Source organism: Gavialis gangeticus, unplaced genomic scaffold, assembly GCF_001723915.1.
Source record: "Gavialis gangeticus isolate Ggan-Ray unplaced genomic scaffold, GavGan_comp1, whole genome shotgun sequence".
Classification (NCBI taxonomy): Eukaryota; Metazoa; Chordata; order Crocodylia; family Gavialidae; genus Gavialis; species Gavialis gangeticus.
In genome coordinates, this window is record NW_017729005.1 from 7,039,065 (window position 1) to 7,054,703 (window position 15,639).

General features: G+C 34.8%; 1 protein-coding gene across 3 annotated transcripts in view; it reads right to left on the bottom strand.

Moving 5' to 3' along the window:
* Positions 1–809: 809 nt before the first annotated feature.
* SKAP2 (src kinase associated phosphoprotein 2) overlaps positions 810–15,639 on the bottom strand; it is a 226,835-nt gene continuing 212,005 nt past the window's right edge. For 2 of the 3 annotated variants that reach the window (XM_019508620.1, XM_019508622.1), the window contains 3 exons: positions 12,909–13,021; positions 3,904–4,005; positions 810–3,488 (listed from right to left, as the gene is read on the bottom strand). In XM_019508620.1, coding sequence (XP_019364165.1) covers positions 3,913–4,005; positions 12,909–13,021 — 206 coding nt within the window. In that variant the 3' untranslated portion in view covers positions 810–3,488; positions 3,904–3,912. Of the gene's footprint in view, positions 3,489–3,899; positions 4,006–12,908; positions 13,022–15,639 lie in introns of those variants that run through there. The other variant, XM_019508621.1, reaches the window with a different exon arrangement.

The window sequence follows — 15,639 nt, forward strand, 5'->3', positions numbered from 1 at the left end:
GCTATGGAAACAAAAGCGCTTCCCTCTGCCAGAAACGTCATCAGCAAAAATCCAGCATTTTGAAAATAATAGCTTTTCTTCTTTTGAGTTGATGGGTCTGATGCAAAAGCTTTTGAATTCAACAGTCTTTCCATTGACTACCATATACTTCAGAACAAGTGTCAAGGAGTTATGCTTCATACCACTCAAAGGTGTGTTATGTGGAGGATGCAGAACAAAACTGAACAAAAAATACATATCTGGTTTTGAACACAAGGGAAGACTTTTCCGAAGTGCTCAGGTTTGGCCTAATTCTTACCCCTTAAAATCAAAAGAAGTTTTTACCATTGGCTCTGAGAAAAGCAAAGTGAGGTCGACACTGAGCACTTCTAGAAATCTCACCCTTAAATATGGACATCTAAGAAACTGGCATCCAATAAGCATACACTGTGGTATATCTAATTAGAGGAAATATGCACAAGGAGGTAAATCTCACCTAGATGCAGGTAAAATCTGTAAGCCTGAAGCAAATAATGCAGAGAAAAAGAATTATATACACAGAAGTACACAAAATCATGCTATGGAGTGGCATGGTTATGTCCGGGTGCTGTAGCAATAAAAGTCATCTGTATTACCCTTACTTCACTGAATAAATTCAAATGACAGCCCCATTTCATTTCTTCATTCAGTTTGGAGGCCAGATGGCATTAGAATCATTTACTTCACCTTGTTGTACTTAATTACTACAATCAACACACTATTTTCCAAATTAATCATAACAAAGTAATTTCATTAGTAACACAGCAGGCTGTTGAATTATTAGCATCATAACAGTTTGCAAACAATTAAACTTTATTTGAACCTTAAAAATTTGCAGAGTGGAACATTATTGTAAGATCTAATGGCAGTATAGCACAAATTCAGTACAGAGCAAATAATCAAGTAAAATGCTGCATAAAATATGACTTACAATCACCTTTACAAAAAAATTAGCTGTCTTACAGTTCAAAGAAAGGCAAATGAAATCTAAGTAAACAATGAAAATAAAGCAATTAGCCTATTTTCCAACATCCAATTTTGTTTAAATTGTATTAATAAGAATTTTCTCATTCAAAAAAGGTTATGGTATTTGCAACGATTTAAAGTAAACATTGTATTGATTTTGCTTTGCTGGCTTATTTAAAAAAAATTCGGGATGGTGCTGGAAGGCTCTTCTTGAAAAAAGTTTTTCAATGTGCGTGTTTTCTGTTTGATAACCTTTCACGCTGTACAAACAGACAGAAAATAAATGCTATAGAACAACAGACAAAAGATACTTTATTTCTATTTTTGTCACCATCAACAGGAAAAATAGCTCAAAGAGCTTGTTATTCATCAGTTGGGTAAGGACTCCCTCTCCTGGATTAACGGGATAAGGCGAAGGAGGCCTCCAGTGATTTTAACTTGTAAATGCGAGTGCCTGTGCATGAGATCAATTGGTGGGGGCAGGGTTTCCAAGTAGTGCAACATGCTATGAAAATCTGCTGCCATCTACTGATAAACCACTATAGTACAAATTCTTCTCCTTTTATATACCAAACAAAAACAGGAGAGCAATGCCCACTAACACTGTCATAGTTTAGTCTGTCAGCAGGAAACAGTTTCCCAAGGTTTAACTTGGCCGCAAAAATCTGCTGTGGGTTTAATTTTAACATATAATATTGCTGCCCAAAACGATTACTAATTTTTTTATGAGTAAATTTACTATAACTTAGATGTTTATAAATTCAGTTTTATGGGTCATTCATGCCTTTGACACAAAAGATAGTAACCAAAACAGTTGCAGGGGATTTCTAAATTATTAAATTAATATAAAGATTTTTCAGCATGTGGACTTATTACGTTGGCTTGTTAAAAAGAGAGAAAGTTTTTCTAGCCATGATATTAACAGTGTACACAGTATACTATCTACAAGTACACCTGATAAATTAAAGTAGTAAAACTCTGAAGAAGGTTATAGTCTATCATTTTCATGCTTCACAGATTACATATGCATGTGATTTCAATGACCAGTTCTTTAAAAAAAATAGTTTGTAAAATAACCAAACTCACCCTGGTTCACTCTTACTAGCAGTCTTGTATAACAAAAAGCAAAATAAATTATTTAAAGTAAAACTCAGCTTTAGTTGCCTGAAATAAAACAATTTAACGTTTAAATTAAAACTACCTTTTACCCCACACTAGTTCCAGGGCCTGCCTGAAGCATAAACAGCATAAGCAGGTACTAGGGGACCTGCACAGACTCAGCAATTCACAGGCTGGCTTGACCTGTCTTTTTGGCAGCTACAGGGTCTCACAAATTATCAGACCACTCCTGGTTGCTTCCAAGTGTTCTGGGGAATTCAAAATAACTAGGGATATTATACATGCACCTATACAACAAACGAATGGAACAAAGGGTTTTTAAGTATTACTACAATTGGAATTGTTCGGGTTCTATGTACGAGAGATGCTTAATTTTTTTTGTAACTGTACTTTGCGGTGGTATAAAGAATAATCATATCCTGCTTATGCTACTGCTGAGGCTGAAGGTATCCCTTACTCACATGTATAGTCTCACAAACTCATGACATAACTTGGGTAAGCAGTAGGCAAGCCAGGAAGATTAGATCAGTGAAAGCATCTGTGCTTCAACAACAGAAAAACAGGTAAGGAGTGCTTTGCTGACAGGAAATTCATGCACAAATGCTATTTTTTATGCATCCAGCACCCAAAATAGCTATTTTCAGTTCCATGTATTTTTTCATCCAGTATACATCTGCAAATAAGGATAATATGGTGCAAGTCAATATAGTTCCACTAATTTTAAAGAGGCTCTGATGATTTACTCTAGCCCTCTGTTATTCAGCGATTATGAAATCTTACTATATATAAAATAATAAAATCCTATGAAGAATAAATCATTTAGAAATATAAAATATTTTTTTTCAGAAGCACATCATTACATTGCTACACAGAAATTATTTAGCTTTCTATGAAATCACTTCTAGCAACTGAAATGAAACTATCAGCTATTAAAATCTACCTGAAGTGAATAATTTGCTAATTTCAAGATCCTGCTGTATTTTCAAAGCTTTAATAGGGGAAAAATTATCTTGTTCCACTCTAGTATAGAACAGATGGATAGGACAAGTGCTAATATTGCATAAGGAAAACAGCGACAGGTAGAGTTTTACTGATTGTGCCTCACACATTAACTGTTATCTATTTAGTTTCACTGTGCTGTAGTTAGGAAACAAATAATTGTACAGAATTTTTTTTCCAAAAATGTTGACAAAATATTGATGACTTGCAAAACAAAAACTCAGAAATGAGTTTTTCAAATGTTTTACTTCATATATTTGAGATGATGTTCTAACCACAGCCATGGCAACTGCAGGTTTACAGAGTAGAATCTTCCCATTTTGGAGCCCAGATCTGGAAATTGTATCCGCACACCACGCTGGACTTAAATTTCAGATTTCTTTTGACTGAGAAAAGTAAGTTTGCAATACATGGTTAGTTTAAACAAACAAACAAACAACCCCAAAACACCCATACAAAAAACAGCTGAGCTCAAATATTTCTCTTCCATAGATGTCTAATTGTACACATTGACATTATTAAGCAACAAAAGCTAACCAGAAAGCCTGTAGACTTGATTCTACTGAAAGAGGGTAGGGAGAAGAAAGTAGTAATGGAATACATCTTATTCCAAACATAGTTGTTTGTTTCTATTTCATACACAAACCCAACAGAGCTGCTTTAATTGAGCCTTAAATATATTTTGCTACAATCTTCATGTTAACAGGACTTCTGCAAGGGTTCCAGGAAAGAAATGCTCATGAAACAGAGAATAAGGGAACATATAAGCCATTACAGAAGATTGGATTAAAATGTACTTACCCAGGCCTCTCAAATATCATACATCTCCATTATGTAGGCTTTAGGCACCAAGCCAATGGTTCCCTTCATTTCTCCTACCCACCAGCCAAATCTATTGTACTCCTAATTGAAAACAATATGCAATATTAACCTTTAGTCTGATATAAATGCAATAGAGTTTTGTATGCAACTCCTTATGGATGTTTCCTCCTATATACAGTTATAAGAGCTTGAATTCCAAATTAAAACATTAGATCTTTTTGTTGTAGGCATTCAAACTGCAGTTAGGCAAAGATATAAATTGTATTTTTAAAAGACATGCATACTGTTTAGGAAAAGGAAAGAAAAGGAAAAACAGTTTCCTTCCCCCACCCCAAACTGCTGTCAATGTTTCTGTATCACAGGTAAAAATATACTTGATCTCATCTTTCTATATATTTTTTACCTGGATAAAATCTTATCATAAGGCTGACCTCTGAAAATTACATCCAAGTTATTTAAAAAAATAATCTTTGGCTTAAATGTGAAGGGAATGCTATACATTTAATGCACATCCTCTTTTTATGGACTAAGTATACCGCTGACTTCGGGATTGCAAAAATTTTGACAACAGCTCTCACATGTCTGACAGATGACTAATGTATTTTTGTTTGAAATTTGCTTAGGCTTAGTGAGATAAATATGAAACAAAATGAATTATAATAGTTTAAAGAAATAATATCTTCCAAAAGCAATACCAAGCAAGAGTACTGTGGGATCCAAATTTAATTTTTTCCTATGAGGTAAATATTTTAAGATCAATCCTAACAGTTGTTCAATAAATTGAAACTGCTGAAATTGCACACACATATGTATTGAGTTAAATATGAAGCATTATTAAAACCAAAACTCCATTCAAAATGGAATGATTAGTAAGATAAAAATTACTATGGAACAAACATGGAAAATATAAAATACACAGATACATGTGATAAACAACATCTCCCTCCTGACACGCTGCTCTTCTGAGATGAGAAAAGCAAGGCTGCAGGATTTTTGAATTGATGGTTCTTCTGAGCTGATGCTATCAGCTGCAATTTTGCCTTTAGCCAAACCTATTTGTGATACAGCAGTCAAGAAGCAGACAGATGTTTAAGGGTTAATAGATTTCAATTGGAACCCAAACAATCCTGACTTTCTGCTAATATACACAGGCTGTTCTAGAGGTCCCTAGGGTCCTATACGGTGCTTAGTACCCTCCATTCTCCCTGTGGGGAATGTGAAAGGACCTTTATAAATACAGAGATACAGTTTGTGTATTTATACTTCATTCTCAGGCTTCCTAAAAAAAATACATTCTTATTGTTCTCTTTTATTTTTATGTTCTGCTTGAACAGTTACTATTTAAAACATTTTCAAAGCCCCTCCTTCTCCTCTTGGAGAAAAACAGAGAATTGACCATTTGAAAGTCCTAACCCAGCATATATAAAATCTTAAAAATACATAACGTAGGAATTTTTAAAAAATCCCTAAATACAACACACACATTAGGAAGGCTCCTGATCAAATGCAAAAGGACATGCCTGGAAAAAGGTAGGAAAGGAATTCATCTCCTTTTCTCTACTGCAGCAAGGAATTCTGGGGAGTACTTCTTCTACAAGGTTAGGTACCGATATTTCAAAAGGCAGAAGCAGAATTGATCCAAGTTACACAGTTTTCTGCAAGCAGCATAGTTTAGATCGGTAGCTAACAGAACACACATCCAACCTTTGGTGGGGTGGCATAACCCGTTTATGTGCGCCAAACTTATGGTCTGCTAGGGATATGGGCTGGTTTTGTGCGCTGAACTGTTCCACTCACTCACACCAGTAAAAGTATAATACCTGTACCTAAAAGTCCAGGACCATTTGAACTAGGCTGTCAATAAGAACTGCCCCTTGCTGCTGTTTAAGAGGGTTTCCAGGAGCTCTTAAGGGACTCCTTCACATTGCAGTGACAACCCTTACAAGCTAGGTAACAGCTCTCACAGCAGAGGCTCAAATAATTTATTTAATCTTGTTTAAAATTTTATATATTAAATAAACACACGTGTGTGTGTGCGTGCATGTGTGTGCGTGAACACAAAATATATATTTACATATATATGTATCCCACAATATTACATTTACATCAGAATTATATCCCCAGAATAAAAAGTGGTACTTGTTCAAGATGCCAGCCCTCACTTATGCTATAGGAATTGCAGGACATTTTTCAAAAACAAAAAAAGTAACAAAATATTTTAAGTTGCTATCTGGAACTCATGGAGTAACTAGCAAGAGACTAATTAAAGTTTTGCTAGCCATCACCAACACCTTCCACTCCTGCCCCCCACCTCTCTCTCCACCTTCCAAACAAACAAGAAAACAAACCAAACAAAAAAACCCAACGTGTAAGAGCAGAGAAGTGGCTTAGTTAAGAGGGCAATACGCTACATATGACAAATGGCGCTGGAAAAGACTATGGACTAAATTGCCACTTGGAAATCTTTTGCTTAATGGCACCGCATGAACTTCAAAACAACATTCATGCTTTAAAAAAGCCCTATTCGGATGCCTCTAATTAAATTAAAAACATGTTGCTTTTTGAAAACTTTTCATTTCTTGCTATTTAGTAATACATCATTTAATAGTGTTGTGTGAAAGTAAATGATAAGATGAAATGGATGGTGATGGAACAGTCTAGTAAGCTAATTTATGGATTCACTGCAGCCATTAGATTATATAGACAAGAATGCAACACAGAAGCTTTTACTTTGTCATTACTACTCTTTGTATGAGCCTCAGGAGCAACATGAATATCCCAATTAAACTATTGGCAAGCTATAGAAGTTGGAATGAAAAAGTAACACAGACTCCTGGTTACCAAGAACATTATGTTTTAACTTCAGGTTTTGGAGTTATAATTACGTAGCAGTCCCTTTCTAACTGGTTAACATACATACGTCTTTCTCCAAACATCCTAACTCCTCCCCCTCCCCCACCTTCTTTGCAGACGCACACACAACATCCAAATTGATGTATTGTTTCTACCACTGTTATCAATGATAAATTACTTACAGTGACAATATAATGCAATTGATTCAATGTTGTCTTGAGGTCCATATGTCTATTACTGCAGTATAAGACATGTAGAATAAAATAAAGTCTAAAATCCACATTTGAGGGAAATAATATATAAAAATGCAGAAGCAGTGGACTCCAATTCTGATGGATAAATATATCTATCTGCTTCAGAATTAGAATGTCTGGTGTTCAGCAAGCAGTACCCAGGATCTCAGGTACCAGTAGGCTTACCATCTGGTATCCCTCACTGCATTCAGCTCTTAACATCAGAGCTAGCATAGGCAAGTGGCTACACTTCAGAAGGACCGATAAAATAATGAAGAGTCCTTTAATCTACAGGAAACCATTCTAGTCAATTTATAAGAAATATTGCATCCCTTTGTAGGATGTGTAATTATTTTCTATTAATCATGTGCTATAAAGCTACATTATGTGGTTATTCTGTTATCACTAGAAAGAGGCCTGCAGTCAGCTCCTGACAATGTTAGGTAATTACTAACACAAAGCTTCTTTCTCCTTATGTAGAAATGCTATCAAGATCCAGTGGTGCTGTGATGCTTACAGTATGAAAATAACACTCCTAAAAAATTCAATAACTGCGAAATGAATTGCTTCAGGGGGAAATAGAGGAGTAGTGGTATGCATGTGTATTATATCTATAGATATAGCTATAAGGAACAGGAAACATCCTTGCCAAACAATAATAATAAAAACAGAGAATAACTGTATGAAAGCTAAATGCTTTTAAAAATACTGTTATATTTTCATTGTTCATTCAGACACAGAGAGGTGTTTTGTGTTGTTTTTAAATGCAGAAGTTTACTAAGCAAAGTAAAATGATTGCATCCTTTTTTAAAAATAATAGATGATGGTTGTATTTCCGAGCTGCTAATCTGACATAGTTTTTTATTACACATTAATTCTCTACATATAGAATAAGGTAGTAACAAAATACAAATCCTGATCCTGAGAAGACTAATAAGTCTGCTCTTAATTGCTATGAGCAGATGCTTTATCCCATTCCCCCCTGACCAACTTAATGATTTGAAGTTAAGCATGTGTTTAAGACTTTAAAAGATCTGTGCCCAAAAGATCTTTAAAGTTTGTTGAAGAGCATTCTGGAAACACACTTTTAATCCTATTATTTGATAGTGGATGGAACGTTGCCTTAGGAAAGAGAAACTGAAAATGCAACAGGTTTGATGTAAGGTTTTCTCTTCCTATCTGTAACGACCAGACCCTGTGAGGAGCTATGCATTTCTAGATGTTTAGTACCCTCTCAACCCCTACTGACTTTAATAGGAATTGAGAACATTTGGCACTTCTGACCCCTTACTGTTCAATCTATATGGTGCTTTTTCTCCTTTAAAATGATGTCATAAAATTATATTAATGACTTGAGGAAATCAGTGATCCATTTAAAAATAAATACAAAATGCAAATGGATTAAGAATTTCTATTTTTCCATGTTACCAATAATATTGCTTCTACCTGTAAATATGAAAACTTTATCAATTGAGAATTTGAATGTACCAATACCTAGTGTGTAGTGTATAGTGAGAAGCCTCTGCTATCAGGATAGGAGGCGGCACAGGCGGCAGGGATAACATTTTTTCAAAAAGGTCTTATGGGCCAATTTTGGCAATATAATATTTTAAACCACTATAATTTGTCCAGGAGATTCAAACTTGCTGAAAAAATTTAGAACTTCCTTTGCTGCACCTCCTGAATGATACATAGTCATCTAGGGAGCATTTTTGGCAGAGAACAACATTTTCTCTAAAAAGCAGAATATGACAAATGCTTTAGATAACTGAATGAGACTTCTTCCCAGGTGGAAGAGTTGTTTTAAGACAGCAGTAAAATAGTCTTCCTTAGGAATATAAACCTCAAAAATGTATTGTATGGTAGCACTGTTAGGTTATATATGTGCCATTATGACATATACCAAAATATAAATCAATTAAAAGTTACAGGACAAATAAAGGGTAAAACAGACCTGGTTCTAACCTGAAAACTGATATTCTGAAAACTTCATGGAATGAATAAAGATCCGTTTTATTTTCCATCTCATGCCACCATGTCAAAAAATATTTCTTAGTCAGATAGGTATATGCTTACATTTTGTTAATAAGAACTTATTTTGTTAAATTTACAGAATTAGAGTCACTTTTGAATGGATCTGGATAATGCCATGCTTGAAGGTTTTTACCCTAATCCTGATTTAAAAAAATATATATATGGTAGGCTTGTGCAAGAGATATACCTAAACTAATGAATAAAAGACTAGTTTACACTATAAGTTCATCACTGAGAACTGAATTACTGATAAATACAGCTTTCCAAATGATCAATTAAATAGTCTAACAAAAAGTACCACAGATTATAGTACAATATGCAGGCTGCCTTTCATGCAACTGTCAAAAACAATATTTGAATCATAATACTTGCACTTTTCAGGAAACAGCTGCACTTCTTTGCTCTATTATATTTGCATAGGAAGTAATCTAAGTTTATAAAACTATTACTCCTTCATATTTTCATTAAACAAAAATAAAGATGATGTGTTTTAAAAGTTTGTTTTTTTGACAGCACAGTTGCAATACATTTGTAAACATTGAAAACTGTGTGTAGTTATATGAATATTGACCTAATATGCACTCTACATCCAGCAAAGTTTAAGTGTTGTCAAAGCAAAGGGTTATGTGGGAGATGAAATTTTCATGGGCAATAAATATCTACTTGAGTGACATCAAGCTGCTTTACCATATACTAAATTAACAGGGAACAAGTAAAATTTCAGTTAAAATGAGGGGAGGGATGACTCCCCTGTCTTTCTAGGAAATGTTTTTGGTGTTTTTAAAAACATAAATGTAGACATCTGGTTGGTATGAACCATGTTAAAAAGGTAAAGATTGTGCAAGAATCCAGAAAACTGCTATATGGCAACAGAAGACAAGAAGGATGTAATGGCCTGCTAATTCACTCCTCAGTTTCATGATCCTTTGCATCTGGCTTACAGAATGAAGCTTTCCAGCACAAAACTTTTTCACCGAAAATAAATGCAATTGTTGCACTCTTGTTGTAAACTGTATATCCACAGGACACCAAATTTTGACAGATCCAGCTGTTCAGCAATCCGTAACTGTATAAGTCAGTTTTCAGTGAAAAAGTAATGTTAAAGTCTGGTGCCACCATGGCTATAGATGGTTCTCTGGGGGTGGAGGGAGGCAAAAGGTACAAATTTCTGAAAGCTGTATAGAGCAGAATATAAAAAATTCATCAAAATGTTCAAGAGAATTTTAAGAAAGAACACTGACAGAAAACTAGGATGGATTCATCTATAAGCAACTAAATTGGTATCTCACTTGGCCAAATTTAAAGGTTTTAAATAGATGCAAGAAAGATTAAAATTTATTGTTAATACACAGCTAAGCATTTGCAAGATCAAAATCATAGCTGGCCAAATTTTGTCTCTTTTGCTACACATTTTTCTGAGTTAATTCAGAGACTACTCACGATTAAAATCAAGCATATTTTTGCATTCTGTAATGTTTAATGACCTTAATAAATACTTAACAAATTAATAAATCTTGTTTCACTGAAATCCCTACTATTTGCTTCAGATGCACACAAACTGGAATTGCCTTAATTGCACTGTATTTGTTGTCTTTATCTATTCATAATGTAAAAGTGCTCCCGTTTTCAAAAACTGTTCCTATCATAGTAATCATCTCATTACAAAGTGAAAACATTTCCTTTTTCACACTTCTCTAAGGATCTGTGGAAAGTATGAGAAAATTACAGCTGTTTGGAGAACATGCAAAACTTATTAGCAGAAGTTAACACATACATGGTAATAGTTATTATAAACAGGCCAACATATTTATGGTTCACTATGAAATATTTTACAACTGCACAAATCCTCTATCATTTTGCTAATATTCCACTGTTCCCACTATAATACTTGAATTTAATTCTTTATCGGGAAAACATGATTTCTACATGATTGATGTCAAATACATGGCTGACATATGATAGGAAAGTAATAAGCCATTGCTAGGATCAAGCTGAAGTTGAATTTATGACACCATTTTGGGTCTGCACACATCACCTACTGTCAGTAGCTGCATCTCTCATTTTCAACCACTAGATGGTGTGAAAAAATTAAAAAATTGCCAAAGATTCATGCCACTGCCACAAAGTCTAAATATTAATCTAGTAAATTAAAAAATATTTGCTGAAGCAAAGTCTTTTCAAATTTTTAAATTGTCTATATTATTTTTTACCTTGGTTATATTCTTACTAAACAGATGAAGGTGTTGTTAATGCTTAGCCCTTGAAACTGAATAAAGTGGAAGGTTAAGATGGATAATTCCATGGCACTTCACCTCCAAGGACCCTAAATTCAGACCTGACAGTACTGACCTGCTCATTTTTCTGAAAAAGCTGTAACAGTCTTTAAGTAAAATAGGCTTGTATTTTGTGAGCTCCATTTTGAAGCAGAAATCATTCCTAAAACAGAAAGCATCTATATATTTAGAAAAGCTAGCAGACCAGTCTCAAGGACTGAATATGTATTAATCAAGGCATGACCATGAGATAGTTGAAATGGATAGCATGTTTCTCCACCTCTGCCCCACTTTATAATGAATGGCAGACTTAAACGGTTTCAGGGAACCAGCCAAAAAAACTCCCCACCTATGATTAACAATTAAGATTTCATAAGCCCCTTATAGCATTAGAAAATAGTACAATGGACAAGGACATTGATGCATAATGCGAAACTGTTTGTGCCTGTAGTTTACATGTTTAAGTATGCTACTCTTCAGTACTATACAACTGAACGAATGTCTGCTCAATCAAAAAGACCTATTCTACCTTTAGAAATGCAATTCTATAGTTATTAGTTTAAGTGACAATGAAACACCTCAAAAGTAGTACATGGTTACATTATCATTAGCAATATATCTTCTATATTTTTATATACGATTGCCCTCCTAGCCATAAATCTTGAATTTATTTAAACAGAAGCCATACATGCATTATCCAAAAACACAGCAGTTAAACAGATCAAGGAAGATTTAAAGCAATTTTGATGAAACTGAAAAGTTTTAAACTAACAGAAACAGAGGACTGCAACCTTCATGATGTTACTTATAATTTCAGCATAGAAGTGCTGAAACACTTTAAAAGGCCTACCATGACTTCAAATATGCATAATACTAAATGACAACTGAATATGAAAGAACATAACAAATATTTTAACCTTATTTGTCGACTGTGGAAACTTAAGTATTTTTTTTTAAATCTGTGGGTTAGAAGAATATTTTCCCCTCAGATGCAGTCATATGTAAGCCTCACTGAGCTTGGCATAAGCACATTCAAAGGGGGAAGTCTTCCTTAGGTTAATTTATATTAAATTAAAACAAGGATACTGGCTTAATCCATGACATTATGCTGAAACAAAAGACTTGCATTTATGATTTCCTTTACACATAGGAGAAAATGGTGCATTAATTGCCTAAATCTGTCAGCAGCATACACAGAACCTAAGTTATCAGAACAGATAAAACCCTAATTCAAGAAGAAGAGCATTTCTAGTTGCAAGATGCCTAGAAAATCAAAATCAGCACACACATGAACACAAAGGAAAAGGAAATAAAAAGCATAACATAATAAAGCATCCTACAAGGTTAACTTTCACATGCAGTAAACACTTGATCTTGACTAACGCTTAAAAGGATAAAAATTTTAAGTCTATTTCTGTTATGTTTTAAATGCAATTATGTTCCACTTGACAAAATAATGAATTACTGTGACTACAACACCTAACAAGGGATCTAAAGGGAGTGCCAATTTCCCCCATAGTATTGTAAGAATGCATGCTTTTACCGTGACATACTTTTTTTACACCAATTTATTCTCAGTAGCATACTATACCTTGCTGAGAATGTAGATAATGTCACCACGTTTAAATGACAACTCATCAGGTACATCTCCTGTGCAGTCCCACAAACCTTGGTAGAAATTAGCATAATCGGTATTTTTATCCTCTGGGGGGGGAAAAAAAGGCATACATTAAATCTTCCAAGAAAATGTAACATTTTATCATCAAAGTAGCAATTAAGTCTTCAGACAACAAACAAAGATATCCTAGAAATACCTACCACACACCAAAGACAAGCAAGTAGAAAGCAAGTTAAACACGTGAATCATTCATAGGCAGTGGCCGTGTCATCCAAAGCATGTAGCTACAGGTTTTCAAAGCGTTTAGCAACTACAACTTCCAGCATCTAGTTTTCCCCTAACATATTTCCAGCAAGCCCTGCCTGTATTGTAACATGAAAAGGACAAAAATGTTAGAGTATAATTACTAAATCCTGTGAGAAGGGGCCAATGTAAGCATTTCCTGATATACTTTCCTCCCCCCTTTTCAAAAAAGCTAAAATCACTTTTCTGAGAATCTTTCTTATCTTTTGGTTGTTACTGCTGAAATACTGGAGAACTTTCAAACTGTTTGCTGAAGCTGCATTTCTAAAATATTTGTGTCAGCTCCAGTTTAGAACATTAAGCTCTGGCTGAACATGCAACATACACTATAGGCACAAGCTCATCCTTCTAGCAGCATAAGCACAATAGATGTGCTGTGTTCAAACTGCCATACAGACCATTAACTGATTGATTATTTAGCACTCTTTGCTCTGTAATACCGCAATAACAGAGTAATAAATGCTTTGTCATACGCTTACAATATAGAGTGCGTCTCCTGAAACACAGAACTTACACACACAGCTAAATACACTGGATGCTTCTGTTACACCGCAAACTATTTCCTGTTTTTAATTCCATAAAACTGGAGTTTGATGAGTTAACACAAAAAGAATGTAAGTAATACCAATAATATGACTAGTAACATTATGTATACACTAACCAGACAGAATGTATATATACTAATAATTTACATCACTAGAAAACTATTTTCTAATTCTGGTAACATAAATATCACTGAACTGGCTGGATCGAGGCTGTCATCTTAGTTTTGTTATATGATCCTTGAACAGCAGGCTTGCTGTTTATTCCAACATACACCAGTCACATTTGCATGTCATTAACACTCTACACCATTATTTATAGTTTACTATTTAACCACGATTGGCTAAGATTATTACAGGGGGAAAAGACTGCCCTAAAATATCAAGGAAACAGGAGAAATTGCCATACTCTTTTAGAATATAAAGCATTGTTCTACTCATGTTATCCTATAGTTAAAAAAAAATTTTTAGATCAGTTGCAGTGTTTCCTATGACAATCAGAGCTGCCTTCTATATACTTTCTTTAGTCTGTGGGGTAGCATCTTCAGATGTCATTACTGGCACAAATCAGAATATGCACAACTCTAGCATAAATTAAAACTGCTGTGCTTGACATTCATTTTTTATCCTTTGCATAAACTAGTATTGATTGGTTCATATAGCACTAGAGGGCACTCTGACTAGCAGCACAAAAAATTTGCTGTGATCATACTAAAATAGTACTGCATTAAAAAACCCCAAAACCTTAGCATAGTTTTTTAATGTAGATGTTTAGACTAGGAGAGCCTGAATCAGCCTGAAAATTTTACAGGGTCCAAATTTTAACCAAGATAGTCTGGTAGTTTACTATCCACTGGCTCCAATGTAGCAAAAAAGCCCCACTAGAGTAGAATAGATAAAATACAAAAATCATTACAACAATTATGACATTACAATACCTGATTAATATTCTTAGGTACAGCCATGACCATTATGCCCATCATTTTTTTCTTTTAAAAAATTATATGAAGACCACAAGAAATGATTTGGTTTGTGGCAATTTTCTAGTCTTTCCAATCGTTTTTTCTTTTAATATGCTAAATAAAGACTTTCAGCTCCTCAGAGTTACATAAAGCGAGTTGGGATTTCTCACACAAACACTTCTCACTTTCAGAGCTCTTCTTCCCATTATGCGCCTGGTGTAACTTCCATTAATATTAATGGGAGTTACATGGGGCACATCGACAGGAGAAGAGATCCCACAGCGAGTGAGATGCATCTCTCCCTAGATTTGCATCATGAACATTTCATTAAGCCTCAGAGTGGAAACACAACTGAACTAATGACTTGGCAACACTGGAAAAGATGCATTATAACATACAATTATTGCTATCCTGATATGGTTGTCCAAAGACCAACACCATGGCTCTGTACTCTCACATATAAAATCTATATAGGAAGAGCTTCATTTATACCAGTAAACCACATGAATGCTTCGGAGTAACTGGTAGGGCAGAAAGATGAAAGTTACAAATAAAAAGAAAAAAAAAACATCAGTAGTTTGGTAACAATTACTTTTAGTCTCCCAAAGAAAGAAGTGTTTAATTTCTGGATGGAAAATCTTGTGCCCATCAACTGCAAGTATGACTAAACCCGAGACAGGCAAAATATGGCCCGCGAGCCACATCCAGCCCACCGGGAACTTTCATCCAGCCTGTGGCACCAGCCAACAAACTGTGCCCTGCCCAGCCCTTTGCCTAGGAGGGTGGTAGCAAGGTGTCTACACCCACCCCCAACGTACCCTATTATGTCTTGCTCCCGCCGTTGTGGGCAGAAGATCTTGGCTTGTGAGCAGCAGGGAGGGAAGTGGGGGGGGGGGT